The 13,631-nt window shown below is 49.0% G+C and overlaps 1 protein-coding gene across 18 annotated transcripts in view; it reads left to right on the top strand.

Annotated features, from left to right (window-relative positions):
• Positions 1-5,565: 5,565 nt before the first annotated feature.
• The window catches only part of CD44 (CD44 molecule (IN blood group)), an 86,668-nt gene continuing 78,602 nt past the window's right edge, over positions 5,566-13,631 (top strand). For 16 of the 18 annotated variants that reach the window (XM_022583649.3, XM_022583648.2, XM_089914934.1 and 13 more), the window contains exon 1: positions 5,631-5,808. In XM_022583649.3, coding sequence (XP_022439357.1) covers positions 5,742-5,808 — 67 coding nt within the window. In that variant the 5' untranslated portion in view covers positions 5,631-5,741. Of the gene's footprint in view, positions 5,809-13,631 lie in introns of all 18 variants that reach the window. The other 2 variants (XM_089914932.1, XM_089914931.1) reach the window with 1 other exon arrangement.

Raw genomic sequence — 13,631 nt, 5'->3', positions numbered from 1 at the left:
AATGGTGGTGGTGGTGGTGGTGGTGGTGATGGTGATGATAGTAATAATGGTGGTGGTGGTGGTGGTGGTGATGGTGATGGTAGTAATAATGGTGGTGGTGGTGGTGGTGGTAATGGTGGTGATGGTAATAATAATGGTGGTGGTGGTGGTGATGGTGATGGTAGTAATAATGGTGGTGGTGGTGGTGAAGTGGTGGTGGTGATGGTAGTAATAATGGTGGTGGTGGTGAAGTGATGCTGGTGATGGTAGTAATAATGGTGGTGGTGGTGGTGGTGATGGTGATGGTAGTAATAATGGTGGTGGTGGTGGTGGTGATGGTGATGGTAGTAATAATGGTGGTGGTGGTGGTGAAGTGATGGTGGTGATGGTAGTAATAGTGGTGGTGGTGGTGGTGGTGAAGTGATGGTGGTGGGGTTGGTAGTGACAATGGTGGTGATGGTGGTGATGATTACTTATGATAGAATCAAGAATATTTAAATTTTGCTCAGCATCTAATAGTCACATAGTGAATTGATGAAGAGGCAAACAATTTTCAGACAACCCCAAGGATATCAGCCACCATTATATATCGATCATGGATATGACCAACACAAATCATACTTCAGTGTTCATTAACGCAGATCCCTTAAAGACTTCCAAGAGATGTTTAACCAACAATTTGTATGACGTGGAGAGAAGATGAATAAATAAGAATTTTAGTTACTACATGTGCTTAAAAGAAATACAATTAAATTTCTTTTAAATAATTGTGCAAACGATACAGACTCTCACTTGTCTTCCTCCTAATTAGGTTACTACATACGGTCAAACACCATTAATTCAAATCTCAACTTCAAAAATTCACATTTTTAAATTAGTTACTCTCCAGTTGTGGGATTTGGTCCTAAAGGCACACCATTTTAACTTCCAAAGGTCTGTGTAAAGCCCCTTTGGCAACTGACATGGACATACCTAGACTCCAGAGGCACCCTGTCCCTTTGGCATTTCCAGAATGCACCAACTACTTCAGTTGCCTTACTTTGAAAGCCTTAGTAATCCTAAAGGCTCAGCTTGGTAGTCACACTTGGTTAACTCGGGACCAATTAGTCATGCAATGTCATTTATTTATCGTGAAGATTGCTTCCCAAATGACCGGTTTATTTGGTCTTCATTAATAATTATTTCACAAGAGCTTTTTCAGCGCTGCTCACGTGCATGTGTGGAATTCACACTGTGAGGGTGATCTAAGAATGGATTTATTTTTTGGGAGAAACATGAACGGAATGGCACTTTTTCTTTACTTTGCCAGCTTGCTCCTTCTCTGGGAGAGAAGAATTGGATGTTATCCCTTTAAAAGAGCCCGGTGAGCTGCTGTGTTTATAATCCTCAGATCCCATGATTTGGTCTCCCATCTCCCAGCTTTGCTCCACACACGCCTGCTAACATTGGTTTAGATCTGACTTTTCTTTGCTCAAGAAGAACAAGATTTATTACTAGTCAGAAGACAGCAGATCCCAATATTTTAGGAGGAAAAATAAACAAAGTCTAGTCTGCCAGCAGGATCCATGCTCCGGCTCCCCTGCATCTTCTGAAAGTGGTCACCCAGTTATGACACTGCTGCTTGCGTTTGTCTCGAAGGTGTTAAGATGTCTAAATGCTTCTACATATTCGCTCCTGTGATTCCCAAAGTCACCCTATAAAGTGTGTTGGGAGGAAAAAGAATAACAGTCATTCATGCATTTATGTCATGTTTATTTACTAAGAGCAGTGCAAACACTAGAGACGGGGCATTGCCAGGCACCCAGAACTGAGGATATACTAAGGCCCAAGGCAGACATGGCCCTGTCCTTAGGTAGCTTAGAGGCTGGTGGGTCATGGTCTCCCACCATGAGGCAGAGGGCCCAGTAAAGAGTCTTGATGCCTGCTTTCACTTACTACTCATAACAGACTGTGAGAACGTTCTTATTAATCTCATTCTGTGGATGGGATAACCCAAACTCCCAGAGGTTAAGTGACCTGAGTAAAGTCACGGGCTGCTAAGCGGGAGAGTCAAGGCTCAGACTGGGGCTTCCTCATCCAAGGCTGCTGATTGAGTCCTGGATTCTTCCCAAACAGTGTAATCTCATGTCAACCCAGATCAATTCAAGCTCTCTTTTTCACTTTCCCACATCTCATAGTTAGGCTTAAAAAAGTATCTGTTGCAATAGATACTGAGCATCTAAAATTAGTGATTTTGAGGATCTAACCTTTATAGAGGCTCAGAGAAGAGCACGGGAAAGTCTTTTTTTTTGGATTGTTCATTGCAACATTGTTTGTAATTGCATTCTAAATGTCCAAACGGAAGTAATTGAAGGATGGTATTATCCATACAGTGGAATACTATGAAACTATAAAATAACAATAATAAGGATGATCTTGAGACCAGTGGTGTGGGCAGAGTGGGAGAGGGGCGTCTGGAATGGAAAGGAGACGGGGGTTAGCTCTGAGAGGTGATCCAGGAATTCCCAAAGGCTGACACTGACTCAGTAAGTCACCAGGTCAGTTTGAAATGAGTCATTTGTGGCATGGGGGCAAACAACCTCTGTCCCTCACTAAACTATCGGGAAGAAGGCAGGCAAAAGATTTCCCCTGGGAGAAGAATCCTAATTACAATACTGAGAATTTGCATGCCCCTCTACAGTTTGCAAAACACTTTCACACCCGTCTCTTCGTTTGCTGAATGTTTACTGCACAAGTGCAGAAAGGACCAGGGTTCAAGATGGCCTAGTCTAGTGGTTTTTATACACAACTTTTGATTGAAGTAAAATCCTTTGTCAAAATGAAATCTCACACAGTAGTCTAGTGTATAACATTGATGCGAGTGGGACTTCTGTGGCTGGGATGGGGGAGGAACAACCCATGCCTAAGCCTTTGCTTTGACCTCTGTGTTTCTGAAGGGTCTCCAAAGAACCGCCTAGTTCCATGAAACAGAAAGACAAACATTGTTTCTAGTATTTCTAGTGAATATAAATACCCATCCCACATTTTCCCCCCTCCTCCAAAAAAAGAAAGCTGAAAGCCCTGGAAGTGACATGAGCTGGCCAAGGCCATTCCTTGTCCAGTGTTCTTTCCATGGGACCCACTAGGGCTTGTTTCTTTGGTGGTTAGAGCCTGAGGATCTGCTTGGAAGCCAGTGTGCCCCCAGTTGCTGCAGGAAAGTGTCCTCTTCATCACAGAGAGCAGCAGGGTCAACTCTGCTGCTACTGGTATCATTATCAACGCGCCTGGTCGTCAGCTGGGGCTCAGAGGCATTGTCTTTGTTTCACACAGGCCACCCCATGAGAGAGTCGTGGAATGCCAGCCCCTGAGCATTTGCGGAGTAGTGGGCCCAGTGATTTTTTAGCCTCAAACGCTGTCCCTGAAAATGCAAGAAGAGTAGCCTGTAGTCAAGCAGCCTCTCCCCAACTCAAACACTTACACTGAACTAGATAGTGTTTGTTATTGGCTAAATGTTTGTCTCCCCTGCCAGTTCATATGTTGAAATCTTAACCCCCAGTGTGAGGGTATTAGGAGGTGGGGCCTTTGAGAGGTAATTACATCATGTGAATGGAGCTCTCCTGAATGGGATTAGTGCCTTTATAAGAAGAGACACACAAGAGAGCTTGTCCTTCTCTCCCTCTCTCTCTCTCTCTCTCTCTCTCTCTCTCTCTCTCTCTCTCTCTCTCTCTCCCTCTCTCTCTCTCTCCCTCCATCCCCCTCTCTCCCTCTTGTGAGGATAGGAGAAGACAGAGAAGATGGCTATCTGCAAACCAGAAGAGTGTTCTCACCAGAACCAGACCATATTGGCACCCTGATCTCGGACTTCTCAGCCTCCAGAACTGTGAGAAATAAATTCCTGTGATGTCAGCCACCCAGTATGTAGTATTTTGTTACAGCAGCTCGAACTAAAATAATGGCGATGGCTGCACCATTTCGTGACTGTATGAAATGCTACCTAATGGCTAAAATGTTAAATTTATGTTAGGTGTATTTGAGTACAACAACAATAATAAACTTACACTGGCTCCCTACTTCTTAAGGATCAGACTTCCTAGTGTAATTTACAAACTGGGCCCTGCTTCCCCCCCCCCCCCCCCCGCCAGCCTCATGCCTTGCTGTCCCCCTTCAACCTTTTCATCTGATCAAATGTTCCAACTGCTCTCCAAAGTCAAAAGGGGATTACTTTCCCTTGGAAATTCTGGCAAGGCTCCTTCAGGGTCTTGTCACAGTTACTGGTAACCATTATCATTTTCTGTGTGTCTCACCAGGCAAGAATTCCATTCAGATTTAGTTTCAGCCGTCCACATTAACAATAAATACCGTTTTTGCTTTTCAAATATTAAACCACAATGTTATAGATAGATACGAAATTATGATGCAAAGTATTGTTTTTCAAACTCAAAATGCCTCTGCTGAAGAATATGACAATCTCCTCCCTTTTTTGAGATTTGCCAAGTAGGATAGATGGGGGAAAAGTGGATTAACGTTTGCATAGATAGGAGTAACATGGAAGCAAGAAAGAAGAGACAGATAAAATGATGAAAGGATATGTGGATGATAGATGGTTGAATGATGGATGAATACATGTATGAACAGATATGTAGGTGGATGGATGGAGAAGAGAATAGTGTATAGATGGATGTGGATTTACAAAGAGATGTGAAAAGCTTAAGAAAGATGGATGAGAAGCTGTATGGGAGGGGCGTTGGAAGAATATGTGGTTGGATGGATGGACAGATGAAAGGATGTGTGGTTGGATAAATGGATGGACAAGAGGCTGGATGGATGTGAGTGCATACTGGATGGACAGGAGGATGGATAGATGTGTGAGCCCCGGAGGGATGTAAGGTAAGATGGGCAGATAGACGAGTGCGTGGATGGAAGGATGTTTGGGAGGATGAATGAGGGTGTGCGTGAGAGGGTGGAAAAATGGGTGGATGGATCCAGATGCCAGCCTGGGACTGGAAGATGACACATAGGTCAGTGGAGCCAAATACCAGCCCCATGGCTGGCTATCATTAGCTTTCTCCAAGCAGTCCTGATAAGAATCAAAAATTCACGTGAGGTATGTGGAGTTCCTTCTCTTTCAAGGGAAGAAGAATGAGCTCTTCCTCTCTCCCCTGGGAAGAATCGCAAGCTCCCCACCAAGGGCGGGGAAAAACCACTCTCCCACTGTCCCAGCTCCTCTCCCAGAATATCCAGCTGCCTGTGAAACCCAGAAAGAAGAGTTCCCCAGCCAGAGTCAAAGAGAAACCTAGCGGCGAGGAGAGGCCAGAGGCTGAACCCAACGGCGCGAGGTTTTAGGACTCAGTCATTCCCTCCTGCGTCCAGAGGCTGCGCTCCCAGACGCAGGGAGAGGAAAGCCGGTGCGCCCCGGGTGCACGGGGACCCCGCGGCACTCCGGGCGCCCGCCCAGGCACCTCCCCGCTTTACCAGCTCCGAGGAGAACGGGGCGGGGGCGGAGGGAGCAGCGCCAAGGAGAGCTGGTATGTCTTTAAACTTCTGCCGGCGGCTTAGTCACAGCCCCCTCGCTTGGGTGTGTCCTTCCTCGCTCCCTCCCTCTTAGGTCACTCTCTCAGCCCTGGAATAAAAACTGCACCCAACTTCCGAGGCGCCCTCATTGCCAGCCGGCCCCCAGCCTCCGACAGGTTTGGGCGCCCTGCTCGCCCCGTGCTCCGCTGCCCCCCGCCCAGCGCCCGGCCCCTTCGGCCCCACTCGCTTGCTTTCTCGGCCGCTCCGACGCCATGGACACGTTCTGGTGGCGCGCAGCCTGGGGACTCTGCCTCGTGCAGCTGAGTTTGGCGCAGATCGGTGAGTGCCCGCGGGGGCGGCGGGAGGGAGTGGCCCGAGTGGCCGGGACCCAGCCGGCAGCCGCGCGGGCTGAGTTGGCCCTGGGGGGCCGGAGTCAAATGGGCGGCGAGCGGCTGGGATTTGGTGGAGAGCGGGGCGAGGATTTGCGCTAAGCTCTTGGAGAGCCTGTCGGTGGGAAGCACCGTTTTGTTGAAAGGGAAAGAGAAAGAGCGAAGAAAAGTTGTCTGGGCAGGCTGCCGGCGCGCGGTCGTGGGTGAGGTCTTTGCAGACGGAGAAGCACAGGGCAGAAAGTAACTGTATTCCTGGGTGCGCGCAGCCCGTGTCTGGCCTAACTCCTGTGTCCAAGGGCGCTTGAAGCCTGGCTGGGCAGTGGCCGGGCAGCGAAGAACTGGGCAGGGCAGGGACAGGGACAGGGACTGGGGCAGAGGCAGGGGCTGCGGCAGGGACAGGGCTGTTAGCGAGGTGACCGTAGAGGTGGGCACAGTTGCCAGGCGTGAGAGCTGGTGGCAGTGAGCTTTCCAGAAAGGGGCCCTGGCTTCCTGTGGCTCCCCCACTGCGCCTGGGTTCCAAAGCTCTTACAGTTGGCTCCGGTCACTAACGATCTTAATGCTTGTGGGAACTTGAACTAGCTCTGTGGTGAGGTTCTGGGTCACCACGAGGTGCCAGCCTGGGGCAAGGAGTGTGAGTAGGAGAGGCAATGACTGGGCCAGCTGCTCCATCCTTGCAGCCTCCTGCTTCTGCCAGTGAGTTAGGGGAAATCCAGACAGTAATGTGACTCCTATATTCTGCCTGTCAGCCTCAGAGCAGGGGGGGCCACCTGGGCTCCAGGGGGGGCATCAGGGATCCTGGAGCCGGGCTGCCAATATCCCATCCCAGCAGGATCTGTGCCTTTCGGTGGCTGTGGACGGAGTGGCTGTGTGTGAGAGGTTCTGGTGAGGCTGAACTCCAAGCATTCCGTTGTCTGTATATCTACAGATAATCACATGGCTGATTTGCTTATCACCGGCAAAATTAACTTTTCTTTTAAGACGTGCCAGCTGGGTCATTAAGACAGCTCAACCTATGGGTAATTCCATTCAACAAGTATTTATTAAACCCAGCTCTGGGGGTACCAAGAAAGTAAAAGACACAGTCCTACCTGGGTGCTTTAGACTGAGGATAAGTGGGGATCCAGGATTCAGATTCCTGAAACAGAAAGAGTAATAATTAATAATAATAATTAGTAGTGAGAGGAATGACAGCAGTAGCCATCATTTATTATACAGTTGGACTGTGCCAGGCACTGTGCTAAATTCTTTACATGCGTTCTCGCATTTTACCCTCACAATGGCTAAGTGAGACGTGTTGTGTCGTTAGTCCTGTTTTATAGGAGGGAAACAAACTGAAGCTCAGAGAGGTTAAGCGACTTGCTGGTGTTCACACGGCCAAGAGGATAGGTGCTCATGTGAACCAGGCCCCTTAACCTGTTGCTTAGTCAGAATCCAGCAGGCTGTATGTATGGCATGGACAAACTCGGAAAGGATTTTATGGAAGGAAGGGTCAGGTCGTGGTGGACCAGAGGCCTTAGAGGAGGCTTCCAAAGGGAACTGGAGCTCCAAGGAGTCCTTGAAAGGCAGAGAAGAGGGAAAGATTTCAGGGAGAGCCGTGAGCTTGGCCTCAGGGAAGACAGACCATGCTGGCGTCTCCATGGCCTCTAGGGAAGTTTATTTGTATGTTACTTCCTGTGACATCTTCTGCTTTGATTCTGAAGATTCTGACTCCCCACTCCTTCCATCCTTAGCCCTGATTCTTCTAAAGGGCCCCATCCCCCAATATTTGGCACTGTCCTACCCTTGAAGTTCTCCCCAAGACCAGTGGGCTCATTCCCGCCCTGCGTTTCCATGGTCCCTTTGGGCAGCGTCACTTGGAGGAAGCACAGAAAAGTGCCAGTAGCCATAACTGCCTGGACCCGGGCTCTCGTGTGCTTGTAAAGCTGTTTGGAAGGAACTGAGACTTGGAAAGGAGATGTGACCTAACAGCGGGCTCGGGCTGGGCAGGAAGAGAGAGGAAGGACTGGGTAGAGGGCAGTGCGATGAGCCCTCCATACCCCTCCGCCTCCTTTTCTCTGTGGGTGAGAGGTCGCTGCTAGGGAATTGTGCCCCTGGTGTTTAGAAAGTGGGGTGCATCTGAGACCTTTGGGGCTTGTGGGTGGCCGGCACCCTTCTGATCCCTCTGAGCATTAAAGACCCCTCTTTCTGGGAGTTAGAGCTTTGGCTGTGTTTTCCCAGGTGAAGAAGAAAGGAAGCAAACCTCCAGCTCTGCTGAGGTCAGTTAGCATCAATTAATTCAGTTGTGCCCCCCAAAACACAATGGACATCTTACTTCCTGTGAAGGCACAGTGCTAAGTAGGTGTGTTTGAGGCTAGCAGCCAGTAGGAAAAGTTTCCATTCTTTTTCCAAATTGCCCCACGCAGGAAAGGATGCTGGGCAGCGTGAAATTCTTAGTTCATGACAGATCCCCTTCCATTCATTCAAGAAATATTTCCTGACTCACTGTCGTAGACCCAGAGATGGTGACTCCAAAGATCATTTAGAAAAACCCTTTCTTTTTCCCAAGGAGAAAACAGATCCCAAAAGGGAGAGAAAGGTGATTTCCCCTCTCTCAGGCCAAGTGTTAGTGCAGGATGCTTTCCAAACCTCAGGTCTCTGAAACACCTTGATCCTCAAGGATTGTAACAGCTCCACCTCTACTCCCTGCAGGGGGTGGGGAGAGTGTGATCTACTGACGTAGCAACATTTGTTTCATGCCTGAAATACTGTCTTAAATACTCATTACAATTTTGCATTTTCCTCCACAATATACCCAGTTTAATATAAGAATAATGATATATTTCTTATAATCAAGCAAAGTTGCTGCTTGGGGAAGAGTCTCTATACTGTCTGGGGTCTCCTGGAGTGTTGCTGGATCCCTCCCAGTTAGGAGCACCCCAGCTTTAAAAGCCTGATGCTCTGATCCTCTGTGAAGTAGGGTCCTAAGTCCCCAGGAAATACCATTTACTGAGCACTGACTCTGTGCTAGGCATTCAGCCAGGGGCTTTGAATAGGTTATCCTATATAAGCCTCATGACAGCTCTATGTACATTTAGCACTCTCTTCATTCCATTTTCTAGATAAAGAAACTGAGGCTCAGGGAGTTGACGTGACTTCCTCAAGGACACACAGCTAGTGAGTGATGGAGTTTTCTAACATCCCCCATGGCAGACTCCCATGCCTGTGTTCCTTTGACTCATTACCTTGCCTCTGGAGGACTTTGGAAATTGTGTGAGGCCAGTGAACATGAAGCCTGGTATGAGTGGCTTTCCTCTCCCGCTGGCAGGCCGAGGACTGTTAGCTTCCCTGCTCTGCCCTGTCTCTCCCCAGCCCTGGCCACAGCTGTCAAGAGATGCCAACCTAGTTATTTGTTTCTAAAATAAGTCAATTCCCTTATCAGAGTCCAGCTGCCCTTCTAGACATGCTCTCACTTGCAGGCTTGGAAAAAAGGGAGAGGCTGTTCCTTGTCTAAGAGACAAGTCAGGGCAAGGCCTTTTGCCTGGAAATTAAGAAAGGGGCCCTGCAGAGGCCCTGACCCTGCAAGCATTCTGGGTACAATGACCCAGGAAGCCCCCTCATCCCATGCTCAATGGAAACCCTCAGCATTTAGCAGGTCATACGTGCCCAGTGAGGGAGAGTCTTGAGGACCCCGGTCATGGGCTGACACGGTTCTCTAGAAAACTCAGGGGTCTTGAATGGAAAGTCATTGTGGGGCTCTAGGTGAAACGTGGTCACTCAAGTGAGATTTCAGTTTGGCCTTGGGTGTCAGATGGTTCCAGGCGGGGGTTCCCTGATGGAGAGGAGGTGGTGGGAGCAAAGCAGGCCTCCCCAGCCATCCATCCTGGCTGGGATGGGGGCTGAGATACCGGCTGCCATTGTGTTTCCCCTGCACCTCCTTTTTAGCTGACTCTACCCAGAGCCTGAAAGGGAAGTGGGTCTTGTGAAAGAATGAACTGAAGCAGGTGGCACACGCCACCACACAAAGTGCAGTTCTCAAAGGGGATCTTTTCTGCCTCAGAGAGAAATTCTGGGGGTTTGCACAGCCAGAAGCTGACTCAAGTTCCTTTGTGTCCCCTCTTGAATGGGAAGCACACAAGTGTTCTTTAGAATCACCAGGGGAGGCTGGTGCCTCCAACCTTAAATTGGAACCCCACTTTTCACTCCCTTAGCAAGTTGATATTTTTCTTCAAAAGGGCCCTCCCCCAAAGCTGGGCAGCAAGGGTTTGGGAAGTTTGTGGCTGTGGGGTCTGGCTTGGCATGGACGCGGTTGTTGGGCACTCCAGATTTTCCAGGAGTGTCAGGATTTCAAATATGCAAATACTCTGCCAATTGAAACCTAGTGTATATTTTGACTAACTATTTATATATTTTTCTACAAATAAGTACATGGCTTTGTGTGATTAGAAGTCAGAAACTTGCATGGATTTTTGCATAAATGAATATCACATTTATACAACTCGTGAATCAGTCTAGCGTCCGATTAAATTGATATTTGGTTCAGAAAATGTGTACTTTTGGAGAGGAACATTTGTATTCCTCTGCTCTCCATTTTTTGATCACCCCAATATGTGAAGTACCAAGAAAAGCTACATATAGGGTTTTTGCTTGCTAGGTGTGGACACACACAAGGTGTGGGTGTGCCCATAGGTATATATGCATCTGAACACATGTGTCTACACATAATGTGGGTATTGCTGGTCAATCCTTAAGCATTTATAATGTGTCCTCTGTGGGTCCCATGCTGTGTGGGGTACTACAGGGGGATTAAGTGTGTGAGATGTGGGACTTCTATCCAAGAACCTTATGGTTCTACACATGTAAGACAGTGCCATCAAGTGACAGCCTGGCCATTTTAGGTTGTAAAGCCAACAGCCTTGCCAAGCTGAAGCACAGCTAGGAGGGCCGGGGAATCAGTGATGGGTGGGGGCAGTGTGGACAAGAGAGGATTTTAATATCTGAAGAAGAGGGAGTGAGATAGGGGTGTGTATATTTCTGTTACCCTGCTATTAATTTACCTCCTCTCGAGTAAGTTCATTAACTGGACAATATATCCAACGAACATTCACACACTCACTGCCTATTTGGTGCACCCAGCGGATAGGTCCTGAGAGCTCATGGTCAGAGGACACACTCCTCACTCCTGAGTAGTTCATGGTCTAGTGTAGGGTTTCCTGGATAACGGCTGACTGTGCATCTCTGGCTTCCACACACTAGATTCTGGTAGTGCAAACCTCCCCCTCGCCAATCCCGTGTGACAACCAATATTGCCTCCAGACATGGCCAAATGGGGGGGGTTGGTTAAAGTCACCCCCCGGTTGAGAATCCCTGGTGTCACTGGATGGTGGCCAACTTCACCTCTGACAAGGAGGTATCTGGTTCCCATAGGTCCCCAGTTAATTAGCCTAAAAGCTGCACAGGCAAATCAAGATAAATAAGCGTATTTGGGACGAACGGGCGCTAATGACTTTCATGCTTCTCATTGGAGGAAAACCCCAAACCAGACAGATCTTCTCTTATATCTCTTCTGCAGTGCTGTGCGGGCCCCCTGACATCAGGGATCTGTTGAACTGAAATGAATGTCTAGAATATAGAAATTACTACATCCACGCTATATATGAAAGCATGCCTGACGGTCTACCTGAGGTACAGATGTATTTGTCTGTATATGACAGCAGTGGTGATGGCTGCCTTCCCCAGGACAGGGCTGAGACGGGCGTTTGGCCGGCCAGCTGCCCACCGCAGGGCTCATGTTTGGTCTGCCCAAGGAGGGAGATCGCCCGTCTGTTTGTGGCTTTGGTGGCTGCTTGCTGTGTCTGGGGACGTCCGTCTAAGGACAGGGTGACTTACTTCTTGGGCCAAGAAGAGAGTGAGAGCCAGGCAGGATGGTGACACCAATCCCCAAATTGAAGCCTCAAAATAAAACACTCCCGTGCAATGGCCCACTTGGAGCTCTAGTTATTTTGGAGATGCTGATCTGAGTTTGGACTCTTTGCGTGAGAGGCCCACACCCTCCCGTCCAACGCCACACCTGCTTCTGGAAGGTGGTGGCAGCTGGGAGAGAAGCAGAAGTACTTCCCAGAGGTCCTTGCCTTCTGTGTGGGTCTCCTGCAGCAGCTACAGGTCTCCCGGGAAGCCTGACATCTGCTGCGGAGGCAAACCGTGCCTCCTTTCCACGGAGCTTGCCACATGGGAAGTCGCCCACAACCAGGGCAGGACCTGCCTTCCCATGGGTCATCCACCCTGTGAAACGTAGGGGCAGGGAGTCAAAGACAGGACGAGGGGGTTGGTGTCATGGGGGCACAGAACCTGATAAAGCCAGATCTCCCTGAGTTTGGGGTGCACCACCTGCCTGGGTGTGTCCTGAGGCCAGTGTCCCTCCTAAGAACAAGTGTACACAGACAGGCCCCAGGTGGGTGGGGAAGGGCTGAGTCACCAAGAAGGTGATTTGCAAAACTCAGGCCCAAAAAATCTTTCTCGAGTCTTCAGCTTTTGAGAGTAAACATTAATTGCAAAACTCCAGGGAAAGAGAGAATTCACGTAGACCCGTCATTTTGAGCCTTTGCCCTGGTGTCATGGCGAGTCTCCTTGAGCTGTGCCTGAACGTTCGTCTTCCTAACCCTCAACCTTTCTTGAGTTAGAGCTCTTGTGCCTTTTATGGTTGTTTCTTTGCAGCTAGTTGTATGTATTTGAGATACCGTCACCGCTACTGCTAATAATAGCAAACACAGACTGCTGACCGCATGCCGACACCATCCTAATTTTTCCTCTATACTAACTTGTTTAATCCATGCACTAACCTTAGGAAGAAGTGTTATTATTATCCCTCTTGTACCAATGAGGAAACTGAGGCATAGAGAATTTAAGTAACTTGCTCAAGGCCACAGAGCTGGTAAGTGATGGAGCTAGGATTGAAACCCACGTTGTCTAGCTGCTGGGTTCGTGTTCTTGGTCACTGCATCGCTGTGCCTCCCTTCGTATATCAAGATGTCAGGGTGCCCCAGAAACCCGAACGATGATACCTGCTAGTATGCTGGCTGTCTTCCTAAATCCCGTTTAGGAATCCGAGGTGGGCAGGATCTTAATGTCCACAGAGCTGGTTTTGCTCTCCCTTTATACATGTGATGTCAGAGGAGGGGGCTGGAATTGCAAACATGAAGGAGAAAGAAGTAATGGAAGTGTCTTCGCATTCATGCTCTGAGCAGCTCATTCATTCCAATTCCTGGATACAAGTTCTGTTTTCTTCTATATGGGGTGGAGGCGGGGGGAGTTGGGGAGAGGCTCGGATTCAAAGGGATGGTGAATTGAGTTGTTTGTTCATGATCACTTCGGTACTTGTCACCTGATGGACGATGAGGTTGCTGACGCGTTGCTCCATCATCTAGGACTTTGGCTCATGACAGGATAAAGTTGGGAAAGGAGCCAATCAGACAGCAGCAAAAATGTTTGCCCTCAGCTTATGGGTCCGTGATGCCAGGACCTTCTCTCTACCAGCTAGAACTGGTGACAGAAAGGGGTCCTCTGAGAGCGAAGGCTGTCAGGAATCAGCCTACGCTCACCGTGGACACCAGGAATCGAGCAAAAGCTAGAAGTGTGCTGCCACCCTTCTTCCCAGCTCCAGTGCAAACCAGTGGTCTGGCTTCTGTTTGGCCCAGCAGGTGGCCTTTGCAGGGGGGTGGGGCGGGGAGGGTAGCGTTGCCTCTGGGTGCCCTGTCTGAGAAACAAGCCATCCGGGAAGGAAGGAGGCAAAGCCCCCTG

This window comes from Delphinapterus leucas, chromosome 7, assembly GCF_059928025.1.
Source record: "Delphinapterus leucas isolate spDelLeu-1000000601 "Yukka" chromosome 7, BTC_Dleu_Yukka2, whole genome shotgun sequence".
NCBI classification, from domain to species: Eukaryota; Metazoa; Chordata; class Mammalia; order Artiodactyla; family Monodontidae; genus Delphinapterus; species Delphinapterus leucas.
Note: the sequence above shows the minus strand (reverse complement) of the source record. Positions and strands in the feature narration are given on the sequence as shown.